A 21,895-nucleotide genomic window follows, 5' to 3' on the forward strand; every position below is an offset into this window, starting at 1 on the left:
AGGGCATTTCTGGATTGAATCAGGGTCTTTTTAGTTTGTTCCTTGCTAATGATGATATAGGGTCAGAGAGTGTCATGGAGATGTACAGCACAGAAATAGATCCTTTGGTCCAACTTGGAACTTGTCTGGATGATTTTGTCAGCTGGTTTCAATGATGTTTCAAACTGAACTCGCTTGCTGTAATGAGTAATGTTGAAGTTTGAAACAGTCACTGTAATGCTGATTACCTTTTCTCTTCCAGCCAACACTATATTAACTGACTATTGATCCTTATGGCCTTTTGTAGAACATTGCTGGTGTGGATTAATTGTTACACTAGCTCATATAACAGCCACTGCACTTTGAAAGTTACTTGTATGTGCAAGACTCTGAGTTATTTCAGCATACTTGAGTGCTAAATAAATAGAAGTATATTTTAAAAAGTGAATGATATTGCTGCTTAAGTAAATACATTGCAAATCGGGTGAAATATAACTAAATCTGTACCAGAATCACTAAACATTTTGACTGATAAATACCTGTCACACTCTGAATGAATTATAAAATATAGGCTTTAGATTAGGAGGTAAATGCAGTAGCTATGTGTTTAACTACATACTCATTTTGTGATTTTTTTGCTTTTATAATAAAATGGAATAAATTTATAACTATGTAAATCTCTGGGTCAAAATACTGGAATTTTCTCCATAACAGAATTGTGGGTCTACCCACAGCAGATGCACAGCAGCTGTTTTTGAAGGCACCTAACCATCACCTTTTCAAGGGAAACTATGGTTGGGCAATAAATACAGGCCCAGCCAGTGACACCCATGGCCCTCAAGTGAATAAAAAGTAATACATAAGCATACAATGAATACATTTTTTCTTACCTTCTCCCAAAAGGTAAACAATTTGAAGTTAACAACATTCATGCTTCAGGATTTTCCAGAATGTTGTCTAAGGTTTTCACAACTTCTCTGAATTGCACTTCTGGCTGCATCAAACAGATTGTCTTCCTTCAAATGTTCTGTCTGAACTTTTTCACTCTTGCTCCTTTGTAAGTCTGAGTTGCTATTTTTCTTCTTCTTCGAATCTTCAAATGAACAAATACACTTTGATCTCTAGTTCAAAAACTACTGTCTGAGTTGGTAAATGCACTTCTAGGGCTAATTGAGCCAGACAGGTCCCACATTCAAACCTCGTGTATTCTTCCTTCAGATATATTCTTCCTTACTCTGTAAGAGTTGTGCCTCCTGAATGCTAATCTGGTCCCAAGTGGAAGTGAGAGAGTCCAGATGTCAGATAGGATTGTATGCATGACCACATATTTTGAGGCTATAGCATAAAGCAGATTGATGTTTTGTAAACTAAAGTTCTATTGCATGTCTTCTACATTAAATTTCACCAGGGAGTAATGCAAATCAAAAACATTTATTTACACTCCTGATTCCAAAGCCATAACACTGGTATTAGAAACAAAGTAAAACCATCTCTGCAGCAACTACATGAAACAATATATACAGACATCAAAACTTTAAAGAATAATGAAGTTAATCAGGACTGGCTGCAGTCAAAGTGAATGTTGTGAAAAGAGAATACCAAAATATTTCAAACCATGAAGTTCTGTGAAATGAGTATTTAAATAACTTTATTCTCTTTGTTCATTTCAAATACAGGTAATGCCACAATCTAATTTCTATTTTCTTGCTTAAAAGTCCAATTTGTCTAATGTTACTTTAAGAAAGGATCTTATTTTTTGGAAAGCTGTGGATAGTCTTCTGGCTTTAGCACAAGAATCCTGCAAATAGGGCATGTGCTTTGTTCCTTCAGCCAGTAATCAATACACTGGAAAGAAAAGAACAGTCGTTCAGATATTAGAGAATAATGTCAGGACGCGAGGTAGAAATTACCTATATTACAAGTACCTTTCTAAATAATAATGTGAAAATTTACCATTTAAAATTGTGTGATTTGATGTGTGCTTTGATGTCCATCACTGCAGTAAATTGGTCCTGTATCTTTAAGTTATAATAGGATGATTTCTTTAACAGTCCTGCATTGTAAATGAGATATTTTGTCCAAACAAACTGGGCATCAAGCATCATTGACTACATATCTTGTCTAGAAATAAATATCCTGGGCATAATAGTAATCTTAATAAGTTTGAGATTTAATAGTAAGTTTGAGATTTTATCTGAAAAGAGTCTTAGCCATGTTTATGATGGAATTCTTACAATTAACCTTCTAAATGCATAAAAATAAGGGTATTCATTGTTTTCAATTTATTTTTTAAAGATATCAGGTTTCAATTTTTTTGTCTCTTCAGTTTTAATTTTTGCACTGCTTATTCCCAATAATATGCCAATATAACAATACTCATTTATTTCTGAAAATTTGCATTAGAATCTCTTCTGAGCATCTGAAATGAATTAATCTTTTCACTTTGAAATGTTCAAGTTGCAGCACTTGAAACAGTTTCTAGCCCAATTTACATTGCATAAAGCAAACCTTCAAAATGCTCATAATATTATATTGAACTAAACATAATTTCAAATCTAAAAGCACATAAAAGTGCTGTGAGTGTGTAACTGGGGAGTTCAATCCTTTTTTCCTCATTATAAGTTCTCTTGTAGCATTACTCATGAGAATAAGCCTTGAGTGGAGCCAGTGATTACAGTATGGCCCTGAGAAATAAGATGGCCACTTCTAATAGTATGAGCTGAAATAGCCAGCTGCAATGATAGTACTTTTCAGGGCACCAAGGTTATGCATGTTCAGATGCCTAAAATATCGTGTATTTGTCACAGAAGAAGAATAAACTTATGATATGAAATTATGAATCCTGTTTTTCTAGATAAGAATCTCCGTCTGGCAGTTCTTTTACTACAGCCCTTATAATATATTCTTTAAACAGCCAAATACAGTTCTCTCTCATTCAGGCATGGATGTAAATGAGTATACTTCAGCAGTCAAGCTTAACAGATTAAGATCTAGCTAAAGTTTGTTGGTTCATGATCCCATTTTGAAACTGTAGTCAGTCTGTAGGAAAATTATGGATTCATAAACATTTTCATTTAGACATGTACACATGCTCATCTACCTACATCTGGCTGAGTTCCTGCAGCTGATTAGATTAGATTAGATTCCTTACAGTGTGGAAACAGGCCCTTCAGCCCAACAAGTCCACATTGACCCTCTGAAAAGTAACCCACCCAAACCCATTTTCCCTCTGACTAATGCACCTTATGCTATGGGCAATTAAGCATGGCCAATTCACCTGACCTGCACATCTTTTGTGACTGTGGGAGAAAACCGGAGCACCCGGAGGAAACCCACGCAGACACGGGGAGAATGTGCAAACTTCACACAGACAGTCGCCCGAGGCTGGAATCGAACTTGGGTCCCTGGCACTGTGAGGCAACAGTGCTAACCACTGAGCTGCTTCAGAATGGCAAAAGAAGTATCATTATTTAATGCAGAGCGTACTACTTTGCCGCAAGGGTGGTACTCTGTTCAACTGATTGTCTTTTTAAAGTCATAAAATATAATTACTGTACACACAGTCTAATTGTTGAAAGTTCAGGGAATTTTGAAGCCTGCCTTCAAATCTGAAAAAGTAGCATGAAGTTACTGTTTTTTTGGCCAATAATGTGACATACTGGAGGGTCACATTTCAAGAAGGGAAAATGCTATGAAAACACTAATGTTGATAGCTATCACAGATGGATGCAAGAGAATGATTCCTAACTTGTGAACTAATCTGTGTTCAATATGACACTTGCAGAAATTATAGTCGAACAATGACATTAATTTATTGGAACCAAGCAGGAATGATAAAATGCTTCTCATGTTGATTAGATGATTTAAGGTTAATAAGGATTATACTGGAGGTCAAGTTATAGTAGCAAAGCTTTGGAGAATATTACGCAATGCCAATTTGAATTAACTTTAAATGGCCATATAGTTATAGCTATATGTATACAAAATAATTTTAAGTATGTCTGCATCTGAGCCACCAAGATTTATTTTTAACTATTGAACAATAGTTTCACAATTTTTTTTTGCTGCAGGATCAATTTACCCAGTGACATTCCTGGACCCCTGCACATTGTTCCTTTTCAGATAATAATCTAATTCTCTCTTGAATGTGTTGATTGAACTGGCCTTCACCACACACTCAGCTGTGCATCACATATATCCCAAACATTTCCTGTGTGAAAATGTTTTTATTCACATTGCTGTCACTTCTTTTGTCAATCATCTTAAATCTGTGCCTTCTGGCTCTTAATACTTCCATCAATGGGAGCAGTTTTTTCCCTGAATACTCTGACCAGATCCCTCTTGATTTTGAATATCTCTATCAAATTACCTTTCGTTATCCAAAAAAAAATCAAATTTTCTCCAATCTTTGTAACAGAATTCCTATCCAAGGATCATTCTTGTGAATCATTTCTGCACTCACTTTAATACCATCATACCCTTTCTAAAGTGTAGCATCCAATAGCAGACACAATATGCAGCTGAAGCTGAACTAATGCTCTGTACTAGTTTAATATAACTTCCTTACTTTAATACTGTCACTGTTACTAAAGCCTAGAGTATAGCATATTTTATTAAAACCATGTTTGCAATCTGGACTGCCACCTTCAATGATTTATGTGCTTATACTTTGGATCCTTCCACTCCTGCACACGCATTAAATTTGCAGCTTTTCCTTTAAGTTCTACACTATTCTCACAGTTCACAATTCTTCCAAACTTTGCATCATTGCACCCAATATAAGAAAGGTTGAGTTCATTAATACATATCGAACAAACCCCATGGGAACTCTGCTAAGAAACTTTTTAAAAATTCTTCATTCATGGGATGTGGGCATTGCTAGCTGGGGCATCATTTATTGCCCATTCCTAATTGCCCAGAGGGCAGTTAAGATTTGATCCCGCTGCTGTGGGTCTGGAGTCACATATAAGTCAGACCTGACAAGAATGGCAGTTTCTTTCCCTAAAGGACATTAGCGAAGATGGAGATAGCACATTTCAAGATAATAAAGTTATTCTGAAAAGAATTACCGTGGTGTTATGCACAACAGATTAGAATTAATTTCCCAAGTTCTGCATTTGTACATGTATAGCTTTTAGTTTTAATAGAAGCTGAACTTTAACCAGATTTCTCATTTTCCCAGTATGGAATAATTGCTATCATCAATCACTTAGCTAAATTTAAGCTTTATTTGTAAACTGCAGATATTTAACTGACCACATTATTTTTAAATGAGCTATTCACAGGTCAATAGTTTGAGTGAACATGAGAACTGACATTGCTGTAATGTTTTTCTGGGTGGTGCTCATTCTTTGCTACTTAAGCAATTCTGCTATGTTTAAAAGCAAGTTTGGAGATGGGTATCAAAGTCGTTCTTAAAAAATATTTTTGTGGTTGCTTAATTATGGAGTCAATAGTATACTTTAAACACGTAACACAAGAAATTTGACTGAGTATACAAAATTGAGAGTGTGTTGCTGGAAAAGCACAGCAGGTCAAGCAGCATCCAAGGTGTAGGAAAATCGATGTTTCAGGCCGGAGCCCTTCATCAGGAATCATCATTCGGCCTGAAACATCGATTTTCCTGCTCCTTGGATGCTGCCTGATCTGCTGTGCTTTTCCAGCAACACACTCTCAACTCTGATCTCCAGCATCTGTAGACCTTGCTGTCTCCTGGGCACTGTCTAACTTCAACGAAGCCTGTGCACATATTCTTGTTGGTCATAAATACAGAGGGACAGAAACAATTTATGAAAACATTTGTCTTCAGACAGTAAAACAATCCTGGATCTCCCAGTTGTGTATGATATTCTGGATATTTCATACAACAGACTGAACTTTACTAATTTGAATAGTGAAATAGAAATTTCCCAATATGCTGTTTGTTTCATGATCTGAGATTGAACAATGGGATTATCACACACATATATCAAGTGACCAACTACATTAGTACATGGTCCAAGACGTAGTTGGAGGAGGTTTCAGCCTTTGAATTTTTCAGTTACATATAGATAAAGTATACATGCTTTTTCATTTACATCACAATTTTTCTAGTTAGTGGAAATCTAGATAACAATTAGTGCTCAACAAGATTTACAGCTGTACTTTCAAGTTATAGAAGTACACCCACCTTTTTGTGGAAAATATGTTTGCATTCCAGTTCATAGCAATCCTTCGGGGGAACTAATTCCTCATGGCAAATGACGCAAGGGTCTTCCTCAAAACTCTTGAACATAAAGTAGGAATGGATTAAAACGTGAGGAATTTTAAGCTTTCGTATATTTTGAAACTAACATCACAAGTGTTTCAAGATTTAATTTTAGAGTTGGACCAGAATAGCTTTTCAGAATATTTATTATATCTGTGCTGTACTTGAAGTGAGGAGCTAGTTGTAACGGAATTTGTTAAAAATTGCTAGGGATGCCATTCAGACATATTGTATGAAGTGACCAAAGGAGCAACGATATGCTCCATTACTCCTCTTCACATAAAAGCAATACACAGAGAAATCTTGATTATCCGGCATTCAATTATCCGAATATCGGATTATCCGGCAAAATCACAATGTCTCGATGCTCAGCTAAACTATGTTTTCCGGCATTTAAAGATCCAGAATTCGATTAACTGATAGAAATACTCTCTGCCCATATCCTTCGGATAATTGAGGTCCCTCTGTACTGCAGATGGCAAAACTTGTGGGTGCTGGAGAATTGAAACAAACTCAGACAATGCTGGAGAAACTCAGCAGGTCTGACAATATCTGTTGAGAGAGAAACAGAGTTAATTTTTCAAGCCCAAGGACTCTTCTTCAGAATGAAAAGATAAGATTATATTAGATTACTTACAGTGTGGAAACAGGCCCTTCGGCCCAACAAGTCCACACCGCCCCGCCGAAGCGCAACCCACCCATACCCTACATTTACCCCTGCACCTAACACTATGGGCAATTTAGCATGGCCAATTTACCTGACCTGCACATCTTTGGACTGTGGGAGGAAACCGGAGCACCCGGAGGAAGCCCACGCAGACATGGGGAGAACGTGCGAACTTCACACAGTCAGTCGCCTGAGGCGGGGATTGAACCCGGGTCTCTGGCGCTGTGAGGCAGCAGTGCTAACCATTGTGCCACCGTGCCGCCCACAAAGGCGGAAGAAGACTCATTGAAGTCGAAACGTTAACTTTGTTTCTCTCCATAGATGTTACTGCACCAGCCAAGTTTCTCTGTCACTTTCTGATATTGATTTCCCTGTCCGTCTTCAGATGCCCCTTCCTTTATTCACCAATTTTTTTCTCAAAGCAGTGCTCCAAATGTAAAACAACTCAATAGGGACATCCAGTTCTTCAGTAATTTGGCAAATTGGTCAATTATTCATATATGGGGCACAAATATAGCTTGTGCTTTGGATCAAATTGGATAATGTGGGGATGACCTACCTACTATACAACCCATAAGATGTCCAATTCCATTGAAGTGAATGAAACTGAATACATGCATCATACGATATAACTACGGATGCAATACCATCTCACCTTGCACCATCTTCTACTCCACAGAATCCATAAAATGCTGAAAGACTGTTTTATTATTCAGTAAACCCAATGATAGTTTACCTGTGTATTTTTGAGCTTGGATCACCAGACAGCAATCACCAGCAGGGATTGCAGTTAATTTTCCCAGTCTCTGCTGCTATCCTCAGAGGACAGGTTAAATCGGCATGGACTAACAACCTTGCTAATGTGTAAGAAGTAACATCACACAGAGATGAACTCACTGTGAAGACCCCCAGTTTTAAAAATTATTTTGAAATATGTTGATTGCATGCTTGAAAGAAGTGCATTTAAAATAGTGAAATCAGTTAGTCACCGAATCAGAAGACAATGCATTGTAGATCTTTATGTCAGTAACCACACCATAGAAATACAATCATTATCTGATGTCATTTTATACCTGCTGCTGCATCAACTGCTTACAGGCCTTGTGATTTTCAAGACTTGTCCACATTTTCTGTTCAGTTTGCCCTTGATCAATTAAACCGCTTAATTCTGACCTGCAAGGAAAATATCACACAATTACATAGTACGTTGTTCTGTTATTGACGTTTCGTCAATGCAAATTCGCTGTAATGTGATTGGTGAATTGGGAACACTGTTTCTACAGCATGACCTTTTAAAACATGTATTGGCTGTAACGCGATTACACCACTAACACTTTAAGCGCTGTTTCTAAAGCATGATTTTTCTATAACACGGAGTTGCATAAGAACACAATCATTGCGTTATAGAACTGACTGTAATGTACGACAATGGTCTAGAAATTCATTTTATTCAGGCAATCATCCCAGTGTCTGAATCCCAAGACACAGCTAATATTGGTCTTGGGCTTTGTTACCACTGAGTTGGTAACCTGCAGACAATAACTTGGAGTTTGCAAATGAAGTGAGCAAATATTGAGAAGGAGTAATGTCAGCAGCTGCCAGTAGGTAAGAGATGAGAAAGGCTCACACAATCCAAGAGGTGAGGAATCAGAAGTTACCCAGTGATATCGGGTAGCTGTGGAAATTGGGGTGATACTAGCTTCACTGGCCATGGTCTTTGAGTTTAGGGTTAGAACAAATACTATTGTTCCATATTCAGGCAGATATATTTTATAACTATACTTTTTGGTTGTGGCCTAATGCATTGTCCTTTCAAGGAGTGTATGTGTTGGCTGCACATAGAACTGCTTTTTCTGACTGCTGCTATCTCCAACAGTCTTATGACAAATCAATCTCGCAATACTAGCCTCAGAACCACTACATTGTAGGTCCTTTATTTGCTAACATAGAGGGCTTAATGCCTGTCTCAGGCAAGGGCACTGTATGCTGATTATTTTGGCTTTTAATAATATGGCATGAGTCCACTTCCAGTGCGTTTCTCCTCTCTGATTATTAAATTGGAAACTTAGAAAGTTACTTAATGGCTCCCCAGTATGCACCCTGAAAAAAACTACAGTTGGTTCTGATATAATGTTCTATTCTCGTGAGATCTTGCATTATAAGAAAATCCTGCAAAAAACTGCGTCATTTAAACAAATGGGGCCAGAATCGCGTTGTAGTCAATACAGGTAAGGAAAGTTCATGCTCTATAAATAACGATCTAAATACTTCAATTGTGTTAAAGCCAATTTGCATTGAAGACACATGCATTATAGCAAAAATGACTATGCTGCATAGCCAGATTCGAGGCCATAGCATCTAAAGTAAGTATCAAAGTTCCTACCAGATCTGTGCAACAAAATATTCTTCCCATGTTGCATTGTTCTAGCCTTTGCTAAATAGGACTGACAATTTACTGGCAACTTATGTTGTAAAATTAAGAAAACTAAGAAATCTAAACTTACAATTGCCAACGAAACATGACTCATGCCAACTAATCTGTGCCTCTAGAGTCAAAAAAGTTAGTGCTTAGTCATTTGCCTCTAACAGCCATATAGCTGACATATCTAGTGCATCCATTAGAAATAAGCCTTATTCACTGAGGTCTTGAAAGGAGTAGAAATTCAAAAACAACAAATTGATATATCCTGTTTTGATGCTGGATAGTAAAGGAAAAAAATGCTACTACATGAAGTAATTTAAATCTGGAAATCTATAGATTGGGAGATTTAAATTTTCTTAGGGCTATGTTATTTCACTGGCATGCCTTCTAATTTGGAGGGCCGACGATCAACAGATTTGTAAATAAAATAAAATGGTTACTTTACAGAACATGATAGGGAGGTAATTAGAGTTAATCAGGAACCCTTGTTCAGTATGTGTGACAACCTTGATATCATATCAAATACCTCAACAACTGTGACTAAAGTATCATTACATTCAATTGAAGTTGACAAAAATGCAATGATACTTCGAGATCTCAAGAGGACTACATTTGCAAATTTGATGGTAGACCTGAGTCAGGTCGATTGAGCAACTTCACTAAGTAATTTCCCCAGAGTTAAGAGAAAGGTATGTAGTCAAACAAAGCCAATGTGGTTAAATGATCAATTCAAGAGCAAGTCAATATCATTATTATCTAAATTAAAATACATTTTAGAAGAACAGCAAAGCAAACAACAGTTGAAGATATGGATAATAAGGTTCAGAGTTCAAGTCCCACTCCAGAACGTGAGCGCAAAAATCAAGGCTGTTGGTTTAGAGCAGTACTGAATTGCACCATGACACTGCAACATTTTCAAAATACTTTCTGGGCTGTCATTTCTATAAATGTGTACCTTTAAATTTTCACTGATAATGTCTCTTTCCTAAACATTCTGATATTGGATGTTAAAGTGTGAAATACATAATTTAATTGCATAAATTCATATCATATGTTTAGTTACTGAAATTTTCAGACACAAAGTCATGTTTCTTAGTTACCTACGAAGGGAAGAAAAATCAAAGTTCTACAGGCATCATTTAACTGCTTTCCTTCTTTGCATAATTCAAGGAACAAGAAAGGATATAATAATGGTAGAATTAATCAACTTAAATTTATTGTCACTGGAAGAAAACAAAATACTGATAGAGCCCATAATGGATTCTACCTTCTACACCTAGTTTAAACAGAAACAAAATTTTACATCTTTCTTTTGCCATCAATTTTCTGCCATTGCATCCTGGAATTTGTAACTTTCTGGATTACAGCACTAAGAGTGCCTTCCAATACCTCATCCACTGGAAGACAAAGGAACCTTGCAAACTCTTGGTCTCTAATTCCTGTGCACACAATTTTAGAAAGGGTCAGTCATTTGCAATTATGAATGGATTCCTGTTATGTTATTCCTTGCTTAATCCAGAAACAATACAGACATATTGCAATCCCAATGACTGAACTGAGATCACCAAGCTCAATACATATGGCAATGGAACCTCTTTGTTCGTGCACAGTTAAAAGATAAATTGAATATGTTTGTAATCACCAGCACTGACAACTATGTAGATTTAAATCATTTATAACAGTTTGGGATTCTAATGAAACAATATCAATATTGTAGCAGCTAAAAGGAAGTCAAATTGGAATAGCATATTGTTCAGTTTTCATGATATTCAATTCTGGAAGAAAACAAGATTTCAATGGTAGGAGGTTGATGATAATCAGCTGTAACATTTTAAATTTATTGTAACCAGTAGCCTACTGGAGATGCTCTTACCCTATAATCAGTATGTACATTCAATGGTAATCAGATTGACTCCATTCAGACATCAGTACCAAACAAACTTGAAATTGGTTTAATACCGACCTGTTTCTATAACCTTGTAAGATACTGGATGGTGCAGTGGCTGCGGTAGCGGTTGTGGTTACATCATGCAATTGTAGAGAAGGCTGAGACTCTGGTAAATACTGAGAGCTTGCTTTCCTTTGAGATTTCTACAAATGTAAGTTAAATATATCACACAGATAAAGTTGTAGATAAGTAAAGAATATTCCTAGTATTAAACTTTCTTTCCAAATCGCTATAAAGACTACATTGTAGCTAAGCCAGACAGATGTGGTTTAATTTATCCTCTATACTGATATTAGCTGTTCTCAGCACAGCAAGCAGTGGGGGTGTTACAATTGATATTATCGATCCTGATTTATGGAAGAGCTAAGATAGTCAGTATTTATGATCCAACCATTATTCAGTAATTCCCTGATAGGAAGTGCTTGAATAATGCACATTAATAAGGTGGGGTTTACATATTGGACATAATCCGCCTCACAGTCAAACAACTTTCACTTTTCATTACTCATTCCCTATACTTACATGATAAGTATTACCTCTTGGATGATATACAAAAGTATCCAGGGAAGTCAACAGAACTAATAATTAAGCATACTGTAAAAACGAGGTGTCTTGAAATCTCACAGACACTGAAGGTCCCATTTTTAACAGCAGAGACTGACTAAAAGATTAATCAGGAGGATGATCAGAGTATGAAAGTAAGCTAGATACAAGTGTAAAAATGGATAGCAAGAGTTCCTACAGATATTTAAAAAGGAAAAGCATATGTAAAGTGAGTAAAGTGTGACTGGGACAGTCATAGCAGATAATAAGGAAATGATGGATAAATAAAAAAAACGGCTTCTTTCTTCACTACAGAGGAAGATACAGAAAACATTCTAATCATCAGAGAAATGAGAAAGGTCTGAAGTTGGCACAGTTGAGAAGAGGAGCAAGTCAAGTAGTCAATGTAGGCAAGAGCAAGGCAGAGATAAGACTGATAAATTAAACTGCATTTATTGCAATGCCAGAGGCCTGACAAGTAAGGCAAATGAACTCAGGATATGGTTGGGAATATGGGACTGGGATATCATAGCTATTTTAGAAACGTGGATAAGGGAAGGGCAGGGCTAGCAGCTTAATATTCAAGTGGTATGGATGCTATAGGAAGGAATGGGGGGGGGGGGGGGGAGTGGCATGAACATAATATTATGGATGTACTTAGGGGGAATATTCCTGTGAGTACGTCCAATGAAGTTATTTGTGTGGAACTGAGAAATAAGAAAGGGATTATCACCTTATTGGGATTGTACAATAGGCCCCCAACAGTCAGTGGGAAATTGAGAAGTAAATTTGTAAGGAGATCTCAGATTTTTGTAAGAATTATAGGGTTGTAATAATAGGGGATTTTAACTTTTCCAAACAAAGACTGGGTCTACCATTAAGGGCTTGAATGGACAGGAATTTGTTACGTGTCTACAGGAAGATTTTCTTATTCAGTATGTGGATGTACCTGTTAGAGAAGGAACAAAACTTCACCTTCTCTTGGGAAATAAAGCAGGGCAAGTAACTGAGATGTCAGTGCGGGAGCATGCTGGAGCCAGTGATCATAATTCTATTAGTTCAAAATAGTGAGGAAAAGGATTGACCTATCCTAAAAGTTAAAGCTCTAAATTGGAATAAGGTCGATTTTGATAATATTAGGCAAGAACTTTCAAATGTTGATTGGGAGAGGCTATTACAGATGAATGGATGCTTGGAAAGTGGGAGGCTTTCAAATAAGATAACAAGAGTCCACTTGCAGTATGTTCCTGTTAGTGTGAAGGGTGAGACTGGTGTAGGAAATGCTGGATGACAAGAGAAATTGAGGCTCTGGTCAAGAAAAGAAAGGAGACATACAGTAGGTATAGACAGCTGGGATCAAGTGGAACCCTTGAAGAGTGTAAGGGCAGTAGAAGTATACTCAAGAAGGAAATCGGGAGGGCAGAAAGGGGAGGTGAAATCGCTTTGCAAACAGGTTTCAGGAGAATCCAAAGAGTTACAAATACATAAAGGGCAAAAGAATAACTAGTGCGAGAATAGGGCCCCTCAAAGATGAACAAGGCCATGGGGACCCACAGGATAATGGGAGAAATAAATTGTCGTATCTTGAAAAATATCCATATTATAGAGGTGGTGGTGGTGGACATCACAAAACGCTTAAAGGCGGATAAATGCCTGGGAGTTGATCAGATGTATCCCAGAACTCTGTGGGAAGCTAGGGAAGTGTTTGCTGGGCCCCTTGCTGAGATATTCGTATCATCAATAGCCACAGGTGAGGTGCCAGAAGACGGGAGGGTGGCTAACGCAGTGCCATTATTTAAGAAAGATGGTAAGGAAAAGTAAGGAACGAGACACCAATGATCCTGATGTCAATGGTGAGCAGGTTGTTGGAGGAGATTCTGAGGGATAGGATTTGTGTGTATTTGGAAAGAAAAGGACTGATTAGAGATAGTAATATCGTTTGTACATGGTAAATCATGTCTCACTAACTTGATTGAGTTTTTTGAAGAAATGACAAAGAAGATTGATGAAGATGTTCGACAAGGTTCCACATGGTAGACTTATAAGGTTAGATCACATGGAATCCAGGGAGAGCTAGCCATTTGGATGCAAAATTGGTTTGAGGTTAGGAGACAGAGGGTGGTGGTGGAGGGCTGTTTTTCAGACCGGAGGCCTGTGATCAGTGGTGTGCCACAAGGATTGATGCTGGGTTCACTGATTTTTGTCATTTATATAAATGATTTGAATGTGAATATAGAAGCAATGGTTAATAAGTTTGCAGATGACACCAAAATTAGTACTGAAGTGAACAGTTAGGAAGGTTATCTCAGAGTAATATGGGACAATCAGATGGGCTGAGGAGTGGCAAATAGAGCGTAATTTAGAAAAATCTGAGGTGCTGCATTTTGGTAAGGTAAATCAGGGCAGGATTTATACAATTCATGGAAGGATCTTGGGGAGTGTTGCCGAACAAAGGGACCTTGAGGTGCAAGTTCCTTGAAGATGGAATCGCAGGTAGAGAGTAGTGAAGAAAGTGTTTGGTATGCTTGCCTGTATTGGTCAGTGCATTGAGTATATGAGTTGGGATGTCATGTTGGTAAACTTGAAAGAGTAAACTTACGGAAAAGATAAAAGTATGTTGCAAGGATTGGAGTATTTGAGCTATAGGGAGAAGCTGAATAGGCTGGGGCTACTTTACCGGAGCATCGGAGGATGAGGGGTGACTTTATAGAGGTTTATAAAATCATGAGGGGCATAGATAGGGTGAATAGCCAAGACCTTTTTCCCAAGGTAGGGGAGTCCAAAACTAGAGGCATAGTTTAAGGTGAGAGGGAAAAAATTTAAATGGGACCTTTGGGGCAGCTTTTCCACACAGAGGGTGGTGTGTGTGCAAAATGAGCTGCTGGACGAAGTGGTGGAGGGTGGTACAATTACAACATTTAAAAGACTCTGGATGGGTCCATGAATACAAAAGGTTTAGAGAGATATGGGGCAAATGAGAATAGATTAATTTAAGATAACTGGTCGGCATGGATGAGTTGGACTGAAGGTTCTGTTTCTGTGCAATACAACTCTACAACTAATGTAAATCAGAAGATTTGACACAGAAATGAACTTAATGAAATTATAACCATGAGGGAAATGGGTACCAAGCAACCTGAAGAAGCTAGGGGCTGATAAGTCCCCGGTGCAAATGGACTTCATCCTTGGGTCTAATAGGAGATCGCTAATTATATAGTAGATATGGTCATGTTAATTTTCCAAAATTCTCTAGATTCAGGAAAGGATCAATTAGATTTGAAAGTGGTAAATATAACTCTGGTCATCAAAAAAGGAGGGCAGCAGAAAGCTTTGGGCCAGCTGGCTTGACGTCTGTCGTAGGTAAGATGTTGGAATCGATCAATAAAGAAATTGTAAGTGAACACTTAGAAAAACGCAACGTTATCAGGAAGAGTCAGCATAATTTTCTGAAAGGGAAATCATGTTTGACCAATTTACTGGAGTTTTTGAAGGGATTACGCATACTGTGTGTAAAGTGGAGACTACAGATTTACTGCATTTTGTTTTCCATAAGGCATTTGATAAGGTGCTCCATCAAAGGTTAATGTGGAAAACAAAAGCTTGTGGTATATGGCGTAATATTAACATTGATAAAAGATTGGCTGGCTGGCAGAAAACAAAGAGTATGCACAGATGGGTATTTATCTAATTGTCACGATGTGGCAAGTAGAGACCCATAGGGGTCTGTGCTGGGGTCTCAACATTTTACAATTTATATCAATGAATTTGATAGCAGGAACAAAGGCATGGTAGCTAAATTTGTGGACAGCACCAACATAGGGAAGAAAGTATGTTGCGAAAAAGACTTAAGATGGACATAGCTCAGTTGTATAAGTGGGTTAAAAAAAACTGGGGGATGAATATATTATAGTATGGGAAAAAGTGAAGCTGCTCACTTTAGCAGAAAAATGATGAAGCATAATATCGTTTAATTGGGAAGGACAGCAGGATTCTGAAGTGTAGAGAGTTTTAGGTATTCTGGTGCACGAGTCACAAGAAGTTGGGTTGCAGCAACAGCACATAATCAAGAAAGCTAACAAGATGCTATGTTTTATTACAAGGGGAACTGAGCATGAAAGTAAGAGTGTTAAACTTTGGTATTACAGTGCATTTTTGAGACCACATCTTGGACATTGTGTGTAGTTTGGCCTCCTTATTTAAGGAAAAATGTAAATGCATTGAGGAAGTTTACAGGAGGTTTACTTGACTGATACTTAGGATGAGTGAAGCTTATAAGATCTTGAATGATCTTGACAAGTTTGATATGGAAAGGAACTGACTCTGAGTTAATGTCCAAAACATTGACTCTTCAGCTCCTTGGATGCTGCCTGACCTGCTGTGCTTTCCAGTGCCACCCTTTTCGACTTTGTGGGCAACATTTTAAAATTAGTCATAGCTGCTTCAGGTCTGAGATGAAGACAAGTTATTTAGAGTCATAGAGTCATAAAGATGTACAGCATGGAAACAGACTCTTCGGTCCAACCCATCCATGCTGACCACATATCCCAACCCAATCTAGCCCCACATCCCTCCAAACCCTTCCTATTCATATACCCATCCAAATGCCTCTTAAATGTTACAATTGTAACAGCCTCCACCACTTCCTCTGGCAGCTCATTCCATACATGTACCCCCTCCGCGTGAAAAGGTTGCCCCTTCGGTCTCTTTTATATCTTTCCCCTCTCACCCTCAACCTATGCCCTCTAGTTCTGGACTCCCCGACTCAGTGAAGAAGACTTTGTCTATTTACCCTATCCATGCCCCTCATGATTTTGTAAACCTCTATAAGGTCACCCCTCAGCCTCCGACGCTCCAGGGAAATCAGCCCCAGCCTGTTCAGCCTCTCCGTATAACTCAAATCCTCCAACCCTGGCAACATCCTTGTAAATCTTTTCTGAACCCTTTCAAGTTTCACAACATACTTCTGATAAGAAGGAGACCAGAATTGCACGCAATATTCCAACAGAGGCCTAACCAATGTCCTGACAGCCGCAACATGACCTCCCAATTCATATACTCAATACTCTGACCAATAAAGGAAAGCATACCAAACGCCTTCTTCACTATCCTATCTACTTGCGACTCCACTTTCAAGGAGCTATGAACCTGGGTTATGTAACTCTGCATCAGAAGGTAATTTTAAGACGGGGGTACAGAGAGTCTTTTTAGGCAAGTCAATCAAAGGTTATCAGGAGCAAATAGGAATGTGGCATTCGGAATACAAACAAATCAGCCAATGATCTTACTGAATTGAGGAGCAGACTTGAGTGATCGAATGGTTCCCAGTTCACACGCTTGCGATGCCTCACTTGTACTGAAATCGATTGTTGGGCACTATAATGGGCCTCAACTGTGCACATCTATGTGTACGACAGAGAAAATGCTGCATCACTGAAGTTTTAATAGCCTGAGAAGATTGAAATGGGAAGCTACCAGTTGTCCCTGTTATCCAAAGACCGTCAGCCATCCAAACACCAACGTCACCATAAGCCACCACTTTTAGGAAATGCGAGTGAAAGTAAAGTAGAAAAAGCCAAAAGTAAACTCTGGAAGAATTCTGATTACACTGTTTTAGGGTTCTCTCTGAACTCAGTGGCATTTCCTTCTTTCATTGTGATAATGGAGCTCTCCAAATATAGTGATACATTTTCAAAAACTGCAATAATTTGAAATGTAGTCAATATATTTTCTTTAGTTCCCTTTTAATCAATCAAAGTTAGTATCTACCTTAAACACATACATAACCCATCAAACCAAAACCATTAAGAATTAATACACAACTGTGAGGTTCTGAATTGAAAACAAAATGCACAGAAATCTTTAATTTGAATGCCAAAAAAATTTAACTTTGCTAAAAGATGTGGCTACAATTAAAATGAACATCGCAGAATAGTTTCTGTATATTACTAACATTCCCATGCATTCCTTTTAAACAGACTTTAGGCAAATACAATGAGGGAAAAAAAATCTGAATGCAGATATTTTGTTATGTAGGTTGAAGACAAACTTTGGATGGATTTAACTTGAACCCATACTCCAGTAACACAAATGTTAAAAGTATATGATTACATTTGTTTCCTTCTGTTTAAGTGCTAAATAGAAATTACAACATTTCTTTCTATCTCATCCTGTTCCTATGTTCCCAACAGTATTGTTTGCTCTTGATATATCTGTACAGATTGTCTACATTATAACATTAAGTATCCAAATATCCAGATTCTTCAGCACAGAGAAAACAATCTACTTACCAGCAGGGTCAAGGACAGAGTTCATCAGCACCCAATAGGGGTGTGGTGTGGGACTTCAGGGGGTGTGCTTGAGTCAGGGGTGGGGCTGCTGTGCTTGGATCAAGGAAGATGCACTGTACTCAACTGAATGGTCAGGGAGTCTAGGCATAGAGCAGTACTAAAACCTGTGATTGCTGACCCTGCCCCTGCTTACCAGTACATGCAAAGCAAGTGAGGTAGGTGGTTCAGGATTGCTGAGCGTAGGCAGATTACTCAGTTTGGCTCCATTTTTGATCAGATAGATGTGGCTATTGAAGTTTATCTGAATGGTGAACAAAAAGAAAATCCAATTATTAATCACTTGTTCCTTTGTTTCACGTCATGGATCATCATGAGTGAGTACATGCACTGTTTAGTGTGCCAGCCTTATCCTTAAAGTCTTAGGGAGGTTTCAGATCTGATCTTACTGTGTATTGAATTAACTAACTGATTCCAGCTGGTGATAGTGAGAGCAATAACAGAATCAATTCTATTGACCCTGAGACAGGAAGGGAAATAGACAAGCTCCATTAAGTAGAAATAGATAGGATAAAATTGTAAAAAACAGAAGGCCTTATGGCTCCTGGTTTGCTTTGCCATTCAATAAGATCATGGATCATCCCATACAACTCCATGTTTCCATCCTATCCCCATATCCTAGATTCCTGCAGTATCCAAAAACATCAATAAATCTCAGACATGAATTCATTCAATGACTGAGTACCCACAGCTCTGAGAGGTAAAGAATTCCAAATATTCACAACCTTTTAAATGAAGACATTTATCCTCAACAATCTGAAATGGCCATGTCCTTAATCTGATTCAATTGCTCATGGGGTTACAATCTGCAGCCAGGACAACCAGCCCCTCAACATTTACTGTGTAAAGCCTTCCAAACATTTTATACAAGATCATATTTCATGCTGTAAAGCCTCTTGTCAAAGGACAACATTCTCATTCTAACAAATCAATGTAATAAACCTTCACTGCACCCCATCTAACGCAAGTATGTTGTTCCAAAATGTTGCTAATTACCAGGGCCTGGGCTTCTTAGCAGAACATATTACATACATGAGCAGAGGTTAACTTTACCCTCAAAGGAAAATTTAATCATGGAGGTGCTGTGAGAGGAATGGACAGTATCTCTGAAGAGCTGCTCCTCCAATCATTGGATGGTTCTTTCCTGTACTTGCTGTTGGTAGAACCAGCCTGTCATTGAAGAAGCAGTGAGAAAGTACAAAGTGTGGTGAAAGATCACAATGTTCTGAGAGGGGCAAGTGTGTGGTCCGGAGAAGTGGCATTAGAGAAGTGCAGGTTGGTGAGCTTGGCAGGGAAACAGAGAGGGATGAATACACTGGTTTGGGGTGTGGGGAGAACGATAGGTGGAGATGGAGTGAGAGAAAGAGAGACAGAGGTAGCAAGGGTCAGGCACGGGAGAGAGGGAGAGGAAGATGTGAAGGGTTAGAGTATCAGATCAGGAGTTCGAGATAGATGGGCAAGAAAGAGAGGATGGCTGCAGCGATGAGGGAAGAGAGAGGGATAGACTAAAAGAATGTTAAGATATAGGAGCAGAATTAGGCCTTTTGACTTTTCAAGTCTGTTCTGCCATTCAATCATGATTGATATGTTTTTCAACCCCATTCTTCTGCCTTCGCCTTGTAACCCTTGATCTCTTTATTAATCAAGAGCTATTGTATCTTGGTCTTAAATATACTCAGCGACGTCTGCAGCAATAAGTTCCACGGATTCACCACTCTAGCTGAAGAAGTTCTTCCTCATCTCAGTTCTAAAGGGTAATCCCTTCACTCTGAGGCTGTGCCTTCAAGTCCTAGTCACTTCTACTAGTGGAAACATCTCCCCCACTTCCATTCTATCGAGGCCTCTTAGTATTACGTTTCAATGAGATACCCATCATCCTTCTAAATGTTCTGCCATTTTCCCATAACCCTTTGTTCCCTTACTGATTAAAAATCTCTATCTCCGCCTTGGATATGCTTAATGCCCTTTACTTTAAGATTATGCACTCTCATCCTAGACTCTGTCACAATGAGTAACAACTTTCTACCTTGTCAAGTCATCTAAGAACCTTGCATGTTTCAATAAGATCATCTCTTGTTCTTCTATAATCCAATGAGTACAGACCCAATCTTCTCAAGGTTTCCTCAAGACAGTCTCTCTATACCTGGTATCAGTCTCATGAATCTTCTCTGCACTGTTTCCAATGCCAGTATATTTTTCCTTCGATGAGGGGCTCAAAATTGGATGTAAGTTTGCTCGCTGAGCGACAAGGTTCGTTTTCATACATTTCGTCGCCATACTAGGTAACATCATCAGTTAGCCTCCAGTGAAGCACTGGTGTTATGACCCGCTTTCTATTTATGTGTTTAGGTTTCCTTGGGTCAGTGATGTCATTTCCTGCTCTTTTTCTCAGAGGGTGGTAAATGGCGTCCAAGTTGAGGTGTTTGTTGATAGAGTTCCGGTTGAAATGTCATGCTTCTAGAAATTCTCATGCGTGTCTCTGTTTGGCTTGTCCTAGGCTCGATGTGTTGTCCCAGTCGAAGTGGTGTCTTTCCTCATCTGTATGTAAGGATACTAGTGAGAGTGGGTCATGTCTTTCTGCGGCAAGTTGATGTTCATGTATCCTGGTGGCTCGTTTTCTGCCTGTTTGTCCAATGTAGTGTTTGTTACAGTCCTTGCACGGTATTTTGTAAATTACATTCGTTTTGCTTGTTGCCTGTATAGGTCTTTCAAGTTCATTAGCTGCTGTTTTAGTGTGTTGGTGGGTTTGTGGGCTACCATGATGTCAAGATTTCTGAGTAGTCTTGCAGTCATTTCCAACAACACAAACTGCCATTCCTACATGTCACTGTAGAGCAAATAGCGAATAGGGAAGTTCAAACCAGTGTCTGCAGGAAAACAACAACTACGGACCAAATACTGAACTACAGAAGCAATCATCCCAGCAACCACAAACGAAGCTGCATCAGAACATTACTTTGATGAGCCACCACACAATGCAGCACAGAGCAACTACACAGAGCAGAGGAAAATCACCTATACAGCATATTTAAAAATAATGGGTACCCAATGAATACAGTCTGCTGATTTCTCAGCAACAAACCCAAACAAGCAGACAAAACACAGCCAGAAACCCTAGCCACTTTCCCCTATATCAAAGACATCACAGAAATGACTGCCAGACTACTCAGACCTCTTGGCATCATGGTAGCCCACACACCCACCAACACACTAAAACAGCAGCTAATGAACTTTAGAGGTGCTATACAGATAAGTGAAACAAATGTCATTTACAAATTACCATGCAAGGACTGTAACAAACACTACGTTGGACTAACAAGCAGAAAACTAGCCACCAGGATAAATGAACATCAAGTAGCCACAAAACAAAATGACCCACTATCACTAGCAAGCAAACTTATATCCAGAACCTCAACCTGAGCTACAAATCTTCTCAAAAAGAGTTCAAATTTGTTCACAGTATTCATCTGTGGTCTGCTTAGTGCCTTGTACAGTTAGGACAAGACTCCCCTACATTTATACACCATTCCCTTTTAAAAAAGACTACAATTCCATTTGCCTTCTTTATTTCTCCAGCTCCTCCTTGGATGCTAGCATTTTGTGCTTTATGGATGAGGACTCCCAAATCCCTCTGATCTATTTCTTTTTGCAGTCTTTCTCCATTTAAATACTATTTAGTTCCTTTATTCTTCCTGCAATAAGATCACATTTCCCCACGTTTAGATTCCCTACAGTGTGGAAACAG

General features: G+C 38.5%; 1 protein-coding gene across 4 annotated transcripts in view; it reads right to left on the minus strand.

The window, feature by feature from the left end:
- Positions 1-1,419: 1,419 nt before the first annotated feature.
- LOC122555263 (E3 ubiquitin-protein ligase DZIP3-like) overlaps positions 1,420-21,895 on the minus strand; it is a 32,024-nt gene continuing 11,548 nt past the window's right edge. Inside the window, exons 5-9 of one of the 4 annotated variants that reach the window (XM_043701079.1) lie at positions 18,287-18,394; positions 11,279-11,406; positions 7,967-8,066; positions 6,149-6,244; positions 1,420-1,824 (exon numbers count right to left, since the gene is read on the minus strand). In XM_043701079.1, the coding sequence (XP_043557014.1) occupies positions 1,729-1,824; positions 6,149-6,244; positions 7,967-8,066; positions 11,279-11,406; positions 18,287-18,394 (528 nt within the window). In that variant the 3' untranslated portion in view covers positions 1,420-1,728. Of the gene's footprint in view, positions 1,825-1,848; positions 2,033-6,148; positions 6,245-7,966; positions 8,067-11,278; positions 11,407-18,286; positions 18,395-21,895 lie in introns of those variants that run through there. The other 3 variants (XM_043701078.1, XM_043701082.1, XM_043701080.1) reach the window with 3 other exon arrangements.

Source organism: Chiloscyllium plagiosum, chromosome 12 (assembly GCF_004010195.1).
Source record: "Chiloscyllium plagiosum isolate BGI_BamShark_2017 chromosome 12, ASM401019v2, whole genome shotgun sequence".
Taxonomy (NCBI): Eukaryota; Metazoa; Chordata; class Chondrichthyes; order Orectolobiformes; family Hemiscylliidae; genus Chiloscyllium; species Chiloscyllium plagiosum.